Source organism: Oncorhynchus nerka, linkage group LG11 (genome assembly GCF_034236695.1).
Source record: "Oncorhynchus nerka isolate Pitt River linkage group LG11, Oner_Uvic_2.0, whole genome shotgun sequence".
Lineage (NCBI taxonomy): Eukaryota > Metazoa > Chordata > Actinopteri > Salmoniformes > Salmonidae > Oncorhynchus > Oncorhynchus nerka.
This window is the reverse complement of record NC_088406.1, coordinates 61,040,043-61,056,624: the sequence shown is the minus strand read 5'-3', so window position 1 is coordinate 61,056,624 and position 16,582 is coordinate 61,040,043. Positions and strand designations below refer to the sequence as shown.

At 44.9% G+C, this 16,582-nt stretch overlaps 1 protein-coding gene across 1 annotated transcript in view; it reads left to right on the top strand.

The window, feature by feature from the left end:
• Positions 1 to 11,451, top strand: part of LOC115137266 (spermine oxidase-like) — a 30,061-nt gene extending 18,610 nt beyond the window's left edge. Inside the window, exons 4-7 of the mRNA XM_029673474.2 lie at positions 4,753 to 4,926; positions 5,980 to 6,730; positions 9,349 to 9,509; positions 10,900 to 11,451. Of these exons, the coding sequence (XP_029529334.1) occupies positions 4,753 to 4,926; positions 5,980 to 6,730; positions 9,349 to 9,509; positions 10,900 to 11,049 (1,236 nt within the window). The 3' untranslated portion in view covers positions 11,050 to 11,451. The remainder of the gene's footprint in view (positions 1 to 4,752; positions 4,927 to 5,979; positions 6,731 to 9,348; positions 9,510 to 10,899) is intronic.
• The last annotated feature ends 5,131 nt before the right edge of the window (positions 11,452 to 16,582 follow it).

The following is a 16,582-nucleotide window of genomic DNA, read 5'->3' as shown; positions in this document are numbered from 1 at the left end:
TCATTTGATTTACACAACACGCCTACCACTTTGAAGATGCAAAATATTTTTTGTGTGTGTAACAAACAAGAAATAATAATAAGAAATACTAAAATACAAAAAATTCTAAAACATTTAGCGCCATCCATCGTTCCTTCAATTCTGACCAGTTTCCCAGTCCCTGCCAATGAAAAACATCCCCACAGCATGATGCTGCCACAACTATGCTTCACTGTGGGATGGTGTTCTCGGGGTGATGAGACATGTTGGGTTTGCGCCAGACATAGCATTTTCCTTGATGGCCAAAAAGCTCAATTTTAGTCTCATCTGACCAGAGTATCTTCTTCCATATGTTTGGGGAGTCGCCCACATGCCTTTTGGCGAACTCCAAACGTGTTTGCTTATTTTGTTCTATAAGCAATGGCTTTTTTCTTGCCACTCTTCTGTAAACCATGCTCTGTGGAGTGTATGGCTTAAAGTGGTCGTATGGACAGATACTCCAATCTCCGCTGTGGAGCTTTGCAGCTCCTTCAGGGTTATCGTTGCCTCTCTGATTAATGCCCTCCTTGCCTGATCCGTGAGTTTTGGTGGGTGGCCCTCACTTGGCAGGTTTGTTGTGGTGCCATATTCTTTCCATTTTTTTAATAATGGATTTAATGGTGCTCCTTGATGTTCAAAGTTTCTGATAGTTTTTATAACTCAACCCTGATCTGTACTTTTCCACAACTTTGTCCCTGCCCTGTTTGGAGAGCTCCTGGGTCTTCATGGTACCACTTGCTTGGTGGTGCCCATTGCTTAATTGTGTTGCAGACTCTGGGGCCTTTCAGAACAGGTGTGTACAGTCATGGCCAAAATTTTTGAGAATGACAGAAATATTAATTTTCACAAAGTTTGCTGCCTCAGTTTGTATGATGGCAATTTGCATATACTCTATATTGTTGTGAAGAGTTATGAGCAATTAATTGCAATGTCCCTCTTTGCCATGCAAATGAACTGAATCCCCCCCAAATAATTACACTGCATTTCAGCCCTGCCACACAAGGACCAGCTGACATCATCTCAGTGATTCTCTCGTTAACACGGGTGTGAGTGTTGACGAGGACAAGGCAGGAGATCACTCTATCATGCTGATTGAGTTTGAATAACAGACTGGAAGCTTCAAAAGGAGGGTGGTGCTTGGAATCATTGTTCTTCCTTAGTTACCTGCAAGGAAACACGTGCCATCATCATTGCTTTGCACAAAAAGGGCTTCACAGGCAAGGATATTGCTGCCAGTAAGATTGGACCTAAATCAACCATTTATCGGATCATCAAGAACTTCAAGGAGAGTGGTTCAATTGTTGTGAAGTAGGCTTCAGGGCGCCCAAGAAAGTCCAGCAAGCGCCAGGACCGTCTCCTAGTTGATTCAGCTGTGGGATCGGGGCACCACCAGTACATACAGAGCTTGCTCAGGAATGGCAGCAGTTAGGTGTGAGTGCATCTGCACGCACAGTGCGGCAAAAACTTTTGGAGGATGGCCTGGTGTCAAGTAGGGCCGCAAAGAAGCCACTTGTCTCCAGGGAAAACATCAGGGACAGACTGATATTCTGCGAAAGGTATAGGGATTGGACTGCTGAGGACTGAGGAATGGGCCAAAATACCAGCAACAGTGTGTGAAAACCCTGTGAAGACTTACAGAAAACGTTTGACCTCTGTCATTGCCAACAAAGGGTATATAACAAAGTATTGAGATAAACTTTTGTTATTGACCAAATACTTATTTTCCACCATAATTTGCAAATAAATTAATAAATTAATAAAAAATTAATAAAAAATCCTACAATGTGATTTTCTGGATTTTCTTTTCTCATTTTGTCTGTCATAGTTGAAGTGTACCTATGATGAAAATTACAGGCCTCTCTCATCTTTTTAAATGGAAGAACTTGCACAATTGGTGGCTGACTAAATACTTTTTTGCCCCACTGTATACTGAGATCATGTGAAACTTAGATTGCACACAGGTGGACTTTATTTAACTAATTATGTGATGAAGGTAATTGGTTGCACCTGTTACGCTTGTTGACGGAAGGATCGGACAAAGATGCAGCGTGGTAGGTGTACATCTTACTTTAGTCAATGAACACCGAAAAAAAAACAATAAATACAAACGAAACGTAAAGTTTAGTAGGGCTAAACAGCACAGTACCAAAACAAGATCCCATAAACTACAGGTGGGTAAAAGCTGCCTAAGTATGATCCCCAATCAGAGACAACGATAGACAGCTGCCACTGATTGGGAACCATACTCGGCCAACAAAGAAATAGAAAACATAGTTTGCCCACCCTAGTCACACCCTGACCTAACCAAAATAGAGAACAAAAGGGCTGTCTAAGGTCAGGGCGTGACAGCACCAGATCTTATTTAGGAGCTTGATAGCAAAGGGGGTGAATACATATGCACCCTTCACCAATTTGGACTATTTTGTGTATCTCCATTACATGAAATCAAAATCCATTTTAAATGGCAGGTAGTAATGCAACAAAATAGGAAAAACACCAAGGGGGATGAGTACTTTTGCAAGGCACTGTAACTGGATTTATAACCAGTTTTAGGAGGGCATTTAATTTATTTTTATGTTCTTCCCCGTTGCCCCTCCTTCTCCCGACAGTAGGGCCTGGGCCACTCCTCCCAACAGTTGAAGGTGCGGTGCCCAGTTGATAATTACCCCGTTAATTGCCTCGAAACTAAAGTATACCAAAACTAATTTCCATATAACATATATACATATAACAACAAATTAAATACATTTTGGAAATATGATGCGGGAGAATGGGTGAGTTGATGAGCGAGGGGAAACAAAGGAATCCAAGCAGCCTTATCGGTCTACTTTGAGTACATGGAGAGAGCGTGCGTAATTTACAATGCCAAGAAGATCAAGACGAGCGGATGCACATGTTGCATTAGCGTTGATACAAACTGAGAATGAAAACGACTCAGATGGTGGGGGAGAAATGAATCATGACATCTCTCATGATTCGTCTTCTGATTCCGAGCCTCAGCCTGAACGTACTGTACACCTCCGAGGCCTAAAACACAAAAAGCTAGAACTGTGTACACCCAGCAGGTGCCCGAGCCACCACCGAACGAAACGGTGAGACAGGAGAGAGGAAGGGACGGCACCGTTCGGATAAAACAAGCCGGTGACAATGGACGATTATCGTCACAAAATGTCATCACCGAGAGAGCGCACCCTCGAGCATTAAAACAACATCAGTAATGCACTCACCAGCTTTCCTTGTTTATGTGACATGGACATGCCCCAACTGATGCCATTGCGTTAAGACGCACACCATGTAAGCAAGACCTGACAATAATAGCATTTTATTACTACTGTCATATCGACACTTATATTCATTACAATGCCATTATTGCTTTTGTGCTGATGTAGCCTACCCCCATCACCCTCATACGAGGGCAGAAAACCCCCAGGCTACTGAATAGGCTCCTTTCGGCTACTTTACGGTAGCCTACCATAGCTGCTATTTCCCAGTGCCTGTGGTGTTTACCTGTTGTAACCCGGCACTCCCTTGGAATGGCCCCCCGGGCGATCACCAGTCTCGTGACTGACGGCTCAGCTCCAGTTCCCTCCACCCTCTTTGTTCAGCTCACCGTTTCACTTCATTAGATAAGACACCTTCACGGTTGCACCGTTTTTGACGGCACAGAAATGGCTGTATCCCAAATGGAACCATATTGTAGTGCTTTTGACCAGAGCCCTATGGGTCAAACGTAGTGCACGAAATATGGAATAGGGTGCCATTTGGCGTCATCCCAGGTATTTCCTGAGAAATGGCATGTGAAATGGTGCGCAGTAATAATCTATGAATTACTTGTTTGTTTTTAAAACAGGCACCATTTGGTACCAGGTCATTACCAGTTGTGTTAAATTGTTGTAACTAAGTACCAGAAAGTATGAATTAAAACAACATCGTTTCCTAGTAAATTCCATGTAAATACCAATGTAAATAGTGCTACCCTCTTCACTGTGTGACCTCCTACACAATGATGCTCCCCCTTTTGTCCAATGAGTGGGCAGTTCCTTCTAAAAGAGGTGTGTGCTTTGGATAGAAGAAGTTCTGTCATGCATGTTTGCTATATATCCTGTATTGTATCCTGTACCCTCCCACAGACCTCGGAAGAAAGTGTGGAAAAATGTAAAACAATCTGTTGTTGAATAATGTACTAAGTTCCACCCTCCCATGCAGCCATGCCACGGTGTTAAAGGATGTCATACATTCTCACCTGCCTGCACCCTTTAAAGGGCACATTTGGCATTCAAACAACAACAAAGCGATCACCTTACAGATGGCCCCTTTAAAGTTTTAGAAGCACCCCAGTAGATTATGAATGTTCAGACTCTGTTATAGCCACAGTAGCAGGAACACTCTATGCTATTTTGGATTGCTTGGCTGTTGGATAAGGTAGTAGCAAAATACTGCCTGTCTATACCAATGAAACTCTGGGTTGTCCAGTGTAGAACCAGAATGAAAACAGACTGGTACCCAGACAACCCTGTCTACGTCCCAAATGGCACCCTATTCCCTTATATAGTGCACTACTTTTGACCAGTACCCTAATTGCCATGGTCAAAAGTAGTGCACTATAAAGGGAAAATGGTGCCATTTGGGATGCAGACACCCTCTGCACATTCATTACAGCTTATACCATGGCCGTCAAACTCACATTTCTCTCCCCTCTTGCCATCCGCTCTACCCCTCTTCTCTCCTCCCCAGGTATACGAGTTGACTCAGGAGTTTTTCCAGAATGGGAAGCCTGTGTGTGCTGAAAGCCAGAACAGCGTTGGGGTGTTCACGAGGGACGTGGTGCGCAAGAAGATCACGCTGGACCCCGACGACTCGGAGAGCACCAAGAGACTCAAGCTGTCCATGCTCCAGCAGTACCTCAAGGTGTGTGTGTGTGTGTGTATGTGTGTGTGTGTATGTGTGTGTGTGTGTGTGTGTGTGTGTGGAGGGTGGGTAGGGATAGGGGTGTGTGTGTGAATGTGTAAGGGGGAGGGGGTCCTCCTGAGAGACTATAAAATATGCTAGAGCTCTAGTTAATGATTGGAATGCATTAACTACGCAAACATTATGCAAATCCAATAACGTTCCCTTCTAGGTATGTAAGATTGCTCTATGTGTTCCAAGAAAACCCGTTTTAAAAGTCGTTACGGAGGGCATTTCTTTCTATTTTTCCATATGAAATCAACAGTGCTGTATTCTGAATCACTCATCTCTGGAGAGAATTGGTGCACCTCTATGGCCTCTCACACAGTTCTGGTTCAAGCCAGTTCTTTATACGCAGATAATTGACTGAAGTAGCGCATGTGATGCTCCTGCTAGGTTTAGACTTGCACTCTCACGCAAGTCTCACACAATACAAGAGTTTATGACATGCTTTATGACTCAACTGAACAAGCAGGTCAGGAAATCAAGCATAAATAGGTGCGGCAGGTAGCCTAGTGGTTACAGCAAACTATTGGGTTCGTAGACTTGAGCTAAAAAATGATAACCCAAAGAAAGTTTGATAAGATGTCATGGCCAATAAATAGGCAATTCAACTAGGATTAAGTAGCGCTTTGGTAGAGGAGGTTCATTTGGCCTCAATTCAATAAGGAGTTTTAGCCAATCAAAGAGTAACAGAAAAAAAATCTACTTGAAACAAAATAGATACATTTGACCAGAATTGAACAGACTTGTTTGTCTGTGTTTCTATCCGATGCAGCCATCGTCTGGTTCCTCTTTAGGTTTCTTCCAACCACTGTTCTGCTACTTGCTCTCTGGGCTGGGTTATTAAAAAGAGCTTCAATACATTTGACTGATTGATTGATTTATTGATGAGTTGATTAATTGATTGATTGATTGGAAAGAGGTGGAGAGTTGTGAGAGCAGCTAATAAAGGAGCTCAATTTGATCTGAGTCAAACTAACTTTGTTTGTTTGTATGTGTGTTGTCCTTCAGGTGGAGAGCTGTGAGAGCTCGTCCCCCAGCATGGACGAGGTCTCGCTGAGTGAGTTCGGCGAGTGGACGGAGATCCCAGGGGCCCACCACGTCATCCCGGGAGGCTTCATGAAGATCGTGGACCTCTTGGCGCAGGACATTCCGTCCCGCGTGATGCACCTGGGGAAACCCGTCCGCCGTGTCCACTGGAACTACTCCGCCCAGCAACAGGAGGAGATCGCTCACGGCGACAACAACAATCGGCACGACGACGGCGACCATAACGACGACCAACGTTGCCATGGTGAGACCAACCCCAATCCGGGTCACGCGTACCCCATCAGCGTAGAGTGCGAGGACCTCGAGTCGCTCCCCGCCGACCACGTGATCGTAACCGCCTCGCTCGGCGTCCTCAAGAACCGCCATGAGGCGCTCTTCTCACCCTCGTTGCCCGAGGACAAAGTCCTCGCCATCGAGAAGCTTGGCATCAGCACCACTGACAAGATTTTCCTGGAGTTCGCCGATCCCTTCTGGAGCCCCGAGTGCAACAGCATCCAGTTTGTGTGGGAGGACGAGGCGCAGCTGGAGCAGCCGGTCTACCCCGAGGAGCTGTGGTACCGTAAGATCTGCTCATTTGACGTGCTGTACCCGCCCGAGCGCTACGGCCACATGCTGAGCGGCTGGATCTGTGGCCAGGAGGCACTGCTCATGGAGCGCTGCGACGACGAGACAGTGGCCGAGACCTGCACCAAGCTGCTGCGACGCTTCACAGGTCAGTGTGCATGTCTGTGTGCTTGTGTCATTGTGACATTGACATGTGTCCGTTGACTCTGTGTGTCTGTGTGTGAGTGAGTGATATACAGTAACAATGGGAGTTTTCTGAATCGAGCCGCAGCTTTTATACAAGTCTAGCACTAACTAGATTTCAGCTACTCAAGGTACCAATCTGTCATTCTGCCCCTGAACAAGGCAGTTAACCCACAGTTCCTAGGCCGTCATTGAAAAAATGAATTTGTTCTTAATTAAACTGACTTGCCTAGTTAAATAAAGGTAACATTTTATTATTATGTGTTCTTGATGGAGTGAGGACCACTGACCTAAATAACTCACTGAGATAGACCTAAATAACTCACTGAGATAGGCCTAAATAACTCACTGAGATAGACCTAAATAACTCACTGAGATAGACCTAAATAACTCACTGAGATAGACCTAAATAACTCACTGAGATAGGCCTAAATAACTCACTGAGATAGACCTAAATAACTCACTGAGATAGACCTAAATAACTCACTGAGATAGGCCTAAATAACTCAATGAGATATACCTAAATAACTCACTGAGATAGACCTAAATAACTCACTGAGATAGACCTAAATAACTCACAGAGATAGTGAGGGAATGCTGATGATGGCCTGAGTATGAATCATGCTCTGTGTTTCAACTCATCAGTATTGGGAAGAAATACTTTTACACACACACACACACACACACACACACACACACACACACACACACACACACACACACACACTGTTACGAGCACACTGTAATCTTGAGGGCTGAATGAGTGCAACAATACTGTGCTCCCAGTGAGTCACGGTGACCCATTGAAGAGTCATTCCACTTATTCAGCCCTAGTGCGCCTCTAGGTATACATTAAATATAGGAAATGAGATCATCATGTGACGTCATCGAGGTATATGGCCTTTCCCAGAAGGGGGTTTGGGGGGCTGATGCTGAATGAGACACATAGACGTCTGGCAGAGTGATGGTGTTGAATACATGTGCATCCCATAACAACTGGCCCAGGGTCAGTTTTAGTCACTGTGATCTTAATAGGTGGAGTAAGGATTGGATGAAGAAATGCTGATCCCACAAAGTTGTTAAAGGAGTTGCCTGTGGTTCTGCATCCCAGACATACATGCAATATTCTCACAGAAGAGATGAGTGAGTCTCTGCCATAGCTGCTCCACTGTTTCAAGTTGTCTTTCACCCGTGAACAGGCCCCTATTAAGAGTAATGGTGCCGAAAAGAAACACAGAAAATTGAAAATGGCGGCAACTGTGGTTGAGACTCATGGGTCTTTTTTAAGAGAGAACCTGACAGAAAATCAATGGTTCGATTCGACATGAGACAGGAAAAATTGCTCTCTTACGTTAAGGCCATATTAAGGTTCCCGCTCCCTGGAAAACACTGTAAATGATAGTGTAGACAGGACACACACAGTTGTCTTTGGGCTGCCCTACACCGTGACGCAAATAATTACTATTGATCGAGATTAGCCTTGTGGCTCTGTACAGCTTCAGTCTTTTTCATATTGACACAGAAAATAGGTTAAGGGGTATAAGGTTGAAATAGTTTAGATAAAGGTGTGTGTGGAATGAACATGAAAGACTTTTGACAGGGTCACTATTACGCTATAGTTGGTTGTTTAGCAGCAAAACCGACGCGTGCCCTACTATGAAGCAAAACAGACGGGGTTGGCTTTTGATTGTTGACAACATGTAATCTATATTTTGTCTCCAATGTTTATTGAAAACATAAATGCGTTTTCACAATGAGCACTTGTTGTCTCTTAAATACATCGTTACAGTTGTCGGTTAGCTAGCTAGCGAAGTTGATAGGTTGCCATTTGGGATGCATCCCATCTCACGGGTGGACAAAGCTCAGTGTTGTGGCTGTTGTCCTCCTTCGAGGACTAAGTTATCCTCTGGTCAAGCCAGTTAGCTGACAAACAGATCACTGGAGAGTCCAGTCTAGGCTTAGCATATGTCACCGACCCGGTTACCATCACTTAATGATGACGTCAGAGGCTTTCCTGGACACACACACGCACGCCTCACTAGGGCTTCACAGTTACGCCTCCCTATACAGCCAAGCCAACGGACACAATAAACCATAAACCCTGTCTTCTGCTCTGAGCGATACTCACTGCCTGCCCTCACGTTGTTTACTTCCATAGGGAGAACCCCCCTCACGGAGACTCATTGACCCACACACTGACACACTCCCCTGATGTAGGTCACTTCGGTTTACTCCCCTACGAAGCAGATTCATTGCAGATGGACTAGAGTGTGTATGGCTTCTAGCTGATTAGTACCGATACAGGAGATTGGATTGGATGTGTTGGAGGATCACCTATGTAAGATGGGTAGAGGATCACTCACCATGCATCGCCATTACCTTAGGAAACTTTCAATGGCTTATTTCCACCTGCGGAAGAGTTGTGTGTGTGTGTGCACCCGTGCCTGTGTGTGAGAGAGAGAGTGTGTTGGTGTGTGTGGATGTTGATGTTTCAGTGTCCACCCAAATGGTTTATATTGGACTGACCATCCTCTCCATCCACCTCACCGTTCCTCCCTCTTCCTCCTTCTCTCCCTCGTTCAGGGAACCCCAACATTCCTAAGCCGAGGCGGATCCTGCGCTCATCGTGGGGCAGTAACCCTTACATCCGTGGCTCCTACTCCTTCACCCGGGTGGGCTCCAGTGGGGGTGACGTGGAGAAGCTAGCCATGCCCCTGCCTTACACCAAGAGCACCAAGGCTCCGGTAAGAACTGCTTCTGGATCTGGATGCAGACTTGGGTTCAAATACTATTTAGGGTATTTCAATAACTTTTAAAGACATTTCAAAGTAAGTATTTAGACTTTTTTTTTTTTTTGCGAAATGGAAGTAGTTGAATATTGGAATACATTTGAAAATACTTGTGAAGTATTGGCTTGTATTTGAAAATACGTATACAAGTATTTAAATATTCCATGCATTTTAACCCAGGTCTGTTTGGTCCTAGGGCTATTTGAAATATAGTTGTGTATATTTATAGGAAGTTATTTGCAAATACTTAAAAATGTGGCCACATTATTTGAAAACAGTCCAACACAAAATAAGTATTTAAATAACACGTACTTAAATATGCATGTATTTGAACCCAGACTGGATGTAGTGTATCAGCTGGGTTGTGTTAATTAGGGCACACCGTAGCGAGACGTTTCAAAACATTGCGTTTTTATTGAACAAGTTCGGTTAGTACCTCCCTGTTTCAAAGAGTTTTCTACTTACTGAAACATGACTCTGATTAGCTAAGGTGCTGTGACAAGTAAGGAGCAATGTGTCAACCACGGTGGGTTAAAGGGTGAAAGGCCTTCCCCAATGACTAAGTGGTGTGAAGCGTAATGAGAATGTATTTACTTTCATTAGTCTCTGGAGGCGTGATGCTTCATTTCAGCCACGCAAGGAACTCGTAGCATGTTGTCAGTGTGCCTGTGTTATCACTATGCCACCTAGTAAGGCAGTAAGGGATGTGACGGTCACAGTGTTGGATCAATTATGAATCATGGGTCTTGGCCAGCACCTTAGCCCCTGAAACCTGACGCATGTGTCCTTATCTTAGTGTGTGTGTGTGTGTGTGTGTGTGTGTGTGTGGTTCTGTCTATATGTGTGTGTGCGTGGCTACTGTGTGTGTGTGTGGCCACTTAAAGACTGTTAAAGGAGCAGGGTGACCTTCGAGAAATCCCCCTCCCGTCAAAAGAGTGACAGATCGTCACAAGCAGCCTTCTTACATATAGACAGAGCCTAAAAGAGCTCCCCATGGCTGCATCTAAATGGCTCACTATTCCCTATATAGTGCACTACTTTTGCCCTACCTTTGACTAGAGCCCTATGTAGAGTATAGGGGGGGCCATTTGGAATGTAGCCCCATGGCTCGGAGGCAGTAATAGGGTATGCATAACATACGTTGGGTCATGACGACTTTCACTGGTTTGTTAAGGTCTTGTCTTTTTTTTCTTCTCGCCCCTCTTCTCTTCTCCATCTCTGCCCTCTCCTCTATCTATCCTCTCCTCCTCTATCTCCTTCTCTATTGTATTCTTCTGTACGCCTCTTTATCCTCTCATTTTTTCAACCTCTCTCCTCGCCCTTCCTCTCCTCTTTACCCTCTCAGCCTCTACAGGTGTTATTCGCCGGGGAAGCCACCCACCGGAAATACTATTCCACTACCCATGGTGCATTGCTGTCGGGACAGAGAGAGGCCACTCGTCTTACAGAGCTGTACCAGGACTTGCACAAAGAAACCACAAAGCCTAACATGTAAAAACGACTAATGAACCACTGACTAGTGATAAAAAAATAAAATAAACAACTTGTGTTTTATGATTTCTATATTTTAATATTTTTTTAGATTAAGTTATGCATGTAAAAGCATAGTAGGGGCATTAACAATTATAATGATGAATACAGTTTTTACTGTATTGTAGATATATAGAGAGGGAGAGCGTGGTAGATTTGACCACTTATATGAGATGTACTGTAAAAAGGCTGCAAAGTGTGCTGTCATCTCTTGTCCATCAATCTGTTGTTTAAAAATATATATATAATAACACGTCTATAATTTAACTGTTTTTTTGTAAGTGCCTTCTTTATTTAATGTCATATTATTGAAAACAAACAAAAAATGATGGCAAGAATGAATAAACTTGTATATTAATGTGAGAAACGGCCGTGTTTAATTGTAATGCCATTTGAATGTGTCCCAGACGGTTCCTGTCGAGGACAGACATTGGCAGACGCTGACACTGTGTTCCTTAACTCGACCAATCATAGGCGAAGACACTGAAGCACACCGTGTAACTGTGCCAAGGTAGCAGATGGCAGTGGAGCCTCAAGTCAAGTCTTCACGCCTCTCAGATGTGTTATTATGTGTGTTTGTTCTTTCCTTGTGTGTGAAATGAAACGACGTGTTGTGGTCCGTGCTACATCAGGTGTTTACCGTTGCAAAGCAATATTGGCTCAGTTAGCAGAACTAGATCTGAGGGATGCAATGCAACAAAACTGCTTCAGTTCCAATAGCATATTTACATGTGCAGGGATACTGGAGTGATGGAGGTCTATATGTATAGGGGTAAGGTGACTAGGCAACAGGATATTAGATCAACCAGAGTAGCAGCAGCTTACATGTGAGTGGGTGTGTAGAGTCAGTATAAATGTATGTGCATATTATGTGTGAGTGAGTGTTTGTGTGTGTGTTGGGGTGACAGTGAGTGTGTAGGGCCCTGTGAGTGTGCATAGAGACAGGGAATATACTGAAATAAAAGGTCTGTGTAGCTATTTTGTTAGCTATTTATCAGTCGTATTGTTTGGGATAGAAGCTATTCAAGAGCCTGTCGGTGTCAGACTTGGTGCACCGGTACCTCTTGCTATGCGGCAACCGAGAAAAGAGTATTTTTTTCTGGGCCTTCTTTTCACACCGCCTGATATAGAGGTTCTGGATGGCAGGCAGCTCGGCCCCAGTGATGTACTAGGCTGTCTGCACCACCCTCGGTAACGCCATGTGATCGAGGGCGGTGCTGTTGTCATACCAAGCAGTGATGCAGCCAGTCAATATGTTCTCAATGGTACAGTTGTAGAACCTTTTGAGGATTTGAGGGCCCATGACAACTCTTTTCAACCTCCCCGAGGGGGAAGAGGCACTGTTGCGCCTTCACGACTGTGCGTGTGTCTTTGGACAATTTTAAGTCTTGATTTGGACTTGAAGCTGGCTACCTGCTCCACTGCCGCCCCGTCGATGTGGATGGGAGGGTGCTGTACCCTGTTTCCTGTAGTCCACGATCAGCCCCTTGGCCTTGCTGACATTGAGGGAGAGGTTGTTGTTCCGGCACCACACTGCCAGGTCATTGACCTCCTCCCTGTAGGCTGACTCATCGTCGCCGGTGATCAAGCCTACCACCGTTATGTCGTCAGCGAACATGATAATGGTGTTGGAGCCGTGCGTGGACACACAGTCGTGGGGTGAACATGGAATACATGAGGGGACTAAGCACACACCTTTGTGGTGCCCCTGTGTTAAGGGTCAGTGTGTTGGAGGTGATGTTGCCTACCCTCACCACCTGGGGTCGGCCTGTCCGGAAGTCCAGGTTCCAGTTTCAGAGGGAGTGTCACGGTTGTTGTATGGAGGAGACCTAAGGCGCAACGGGGTAAGCGTACATTCTTCTTTAATAAAGAAAGAACACTGAACAAACTAATAAAAACAACAAAACAAACCGTGACGCAAATATGAGTAGTGTAGACAGGCAACTAAACATAGAATAAGAACCCACAAATACTCTAGTCAAAATGGCTACCTAAATATGGTCCCCAATCAGAGTCAACGATTAACAGCTGCCTCTGATTGGGAACCAATTCAGGCCACCATAGACATACAAATACCTAGACTTACAAAAAACCCTAGATATAGGCGACTAGGGACCGTCGGGGACCAGTCGCTGGAGACCCCGGGCTGGGGACCGTCGCTGGAGACCCCGGGCTGGGGACCAGTCGCTGGAGACCCCGGGCTGGGGACCGTCGCTGGAGACCCCAGGCTGGGGATCGTCGCTGGAGGCTCCGGACTGTGGCCCGTCGCTGGAGGTTCCGGACTGGGTACTGTCGCCGGAAGCTCTGGACTAGGTACTGTCGCCGAAAGCTCTGGACTGCCAAGTCGCACTGGATACCTGGTGCGTGGTGCCGGTACTGATGGTACCGGGCTGGAGACACGCACCTCATGGCGAGTGCGAGGAGCAGGCACAGGACGTACTGGACGCTGGAGGCGCGCTGGAGGCCTGGTGCGTGGTGCCGGCGCTGGTGGTACTGGCCTGGGGACACTCACCTCAGGGTGAGTACGGGGAGGATGAACAGGACGTACTGGACTCTGGAGGTGCACTGTAGGCCTGCTGCGTGGTGCCGGCACTGGTGGTACTGGGCTGGTGACACGCACCTCAGGGCGAGTGCGGGGAGCAGGCACAGGATACACTGGGCCGTGGAGATGCATTGGAGATCTGGAACGTAGAGCTGGCACAATGCGTCCTGGCTGGATGCCCATTCGCCAAATGCGAGGAGCTGGAATGTAGCGCACCGGGCTATACTAGCGCTTTGGAGACACCAGTGTGCTCCACCGCATAACACGGTACCTGACCAGTAACCCGCTCCCCACGGTAAGCACGAGGAGTTGGCTCAGGTCTCCAACCTGATTCAGCCAATCTCCACGTGTGCCCCCCGAAAAAAAATATTGGGGCTGCCTCTCAATGCTAGCCGTGTCCATGTTGCAAACTCCATTCTCCGGTATCCCTCCTCGCACTGTTCAATTGAATCCCAGGCGGCCTCTGGCACTCTCCCTGGGTCGACCGACCACCTCTCTACCTCCTCCCAGGTTGTCTCCCACTCATCTTTCTCTCGGGTCCAGGATGTCCACTCCTTTTTAGCATGCTGCTTGGTCCTTTTACGGTGGGTTCTTCTCTCACGGGTGTTGTATGGAGGAGACCAAGGCGCAGCGTGTTAAGCGTACATTCTTCTTTAATAAAGAAAGAACGCTGAACAAACTAACAAAAACAACAAAACGAACCGTGACACAAAATATGAGTAGTGCAGACAGGCAACTAAACATAGAATAAGAACCCACAAATACCCTAGACAAAATGGCTACCTAAATATGGTCCCCAATCAGAGACAACGATAAACAGCTGCCTCTGATTGGGAACCAATTCAGGCCACCATAAACATACAAATACCTAGACTTACAAAAACCACTAAATATTCAAAAAACCCTAGACAATACAAAAACTATCATACCCACCCTAGTCACACCCTGACCTAACCAAAATAATAAAGAAAACAAAGATAACTAAGGTCAGGGCGTGACAGGGAGATGTTCAGACCCAGAGTCCTAAGCTTGGTGACGAGGATAGGGCTGCTGATTTAGGATCAGTTTTGCCTTTAAGATCACAAACAATATTACACAGACAGACCGACCTGATCCTTGATCAGCACTCCTACTGAGACACTTTATGAATACAGGCCCAGTGTTTGATTATATTTGTCTAGAGTTTACAAAGGATATGACTGCCATCTACAGGATAATAGGATGTACTATATATGGGACTCAAGTGTATGGTGGTCCCAGTAGTTTTTCCATCTGTTGTCTCTAGTTACTTGATATACTCCATGTAACAGTTCATCACCAGCCTAGACTATGACCAATGGTAGAAATGGGAAAGGGAACCCCCAAATGTAAAATCCTTGAATTCACATTTTCCATGTCAAAACGATTACAATCCAGGAACCAGGTCCCCCCTGGAATGCCGAATATGAACCGAACATGTTAGGACATGTTATGTCATGCTATGCTATGACATTGGTAAAAAAAAAATCAATCCATCTCCACCATTTAGCTCAGCAGCAACCAGCACTAATGCGTGTCATCGTCTTGTTGACAATAAATCACTGCAGCAAAGCAACAGTTCATGACCTGATAGTAATGGAAGGTCACCTAGAACCACATCAACATCTCTCTATGGCAGGCCTGCTGACACATGACTCTCGCTCTATCTCGGTTAAACTGACCCAGATTGTGTGCTCAGTGCTTTTTGGATCCAGGAGTAGGTTTAATCCGGGACAGGGACTCTGACCCTTATACTTTAATCTTACCTGCTCAATGTGACAGTTCAATATTTTGACGTTTATTAATCCCCCGTTTCTCACTGGAACATCGCCACCATGAATTACGTGCACAAAGTCAGAAAGTGCTATCCCGTGTTTCAACATTGACTTCTGAATAATTGCTACGACACTGACTTGGGTCCAGTCCTCAATATAAACATAACTGTTTTTCCTAAGAGGAAGCTACTCTTTTCTTAAACCATCCATCTTCGGGCTGAGCAGATATCATTTGTCTTTATTTGTCATACAGACTGGTGGTGTTGAGTCTATTTGCAGTAGTGATTGGCCTCCTTTGGCTTTCAGCCTGGTTGGAGCTTCAAGCCATTTCCCACGATCCTGTTTTCTCATAGTTCATAGATAAGGGGACTTTTGTCAATTTGAATCCAATTAAAAAATGACGTTGTTGTTTTATATAAACCTTCTGGCTATTTTACTTCCCCAATCCCCTGTAAAATAAGACAAATGAAAACAACCATTCCTAAAAAGGGAATTGTTTGGAACTGCACTTGGAGAAATCTATTACATTCAATTTAAAATCCCAGTTGGGACTGCTACACAGTAGCCCCAAGGAGGAAGTGAACCTGAACAACATCATTTATTAAACATTTAACAATCTCAGGGTTGGGTAGGTAACTTTCTAAATGTAATCCATTACAGTTACTAGTTACCTGGCCAAAATTGTAATCAATTACGTAACCTTTGGATTACCTGAAATTCTGTTACATAATTAGATTACATTCTGTTACTTTTGGATTGCATTCCACTTAAAAGGAATTAGAAGAAAACAAAGATGATCTATTGAACACATTTGGTGTGTCATCATAGTGGTCTCTTGATTTATAGTCAGACTCACTCAGGTGGAACAAACTTAAACTTGCACCTTTTTTTCAATTCTGAATTGAATGTCATTGAGAAAACAGAAAAGTGTCAAATGTATCATGTAGTTTTTGTAATCAGATTACATGTAACTAATTACTCCCCAATCCTAATTATCATTGACAATGGATATCTACTGAATTCCCATGTATTCGTTCCATGACAACAGGAAGTATTACTACCAGTATAAACAGGCCAGCACTCAAGTGCTTCCATAATTGTCCATGTCAACTGTTTACTTGTGCAGTCGTTAAGTTAAACAAATTCGGGGTGGGTTGTATCTT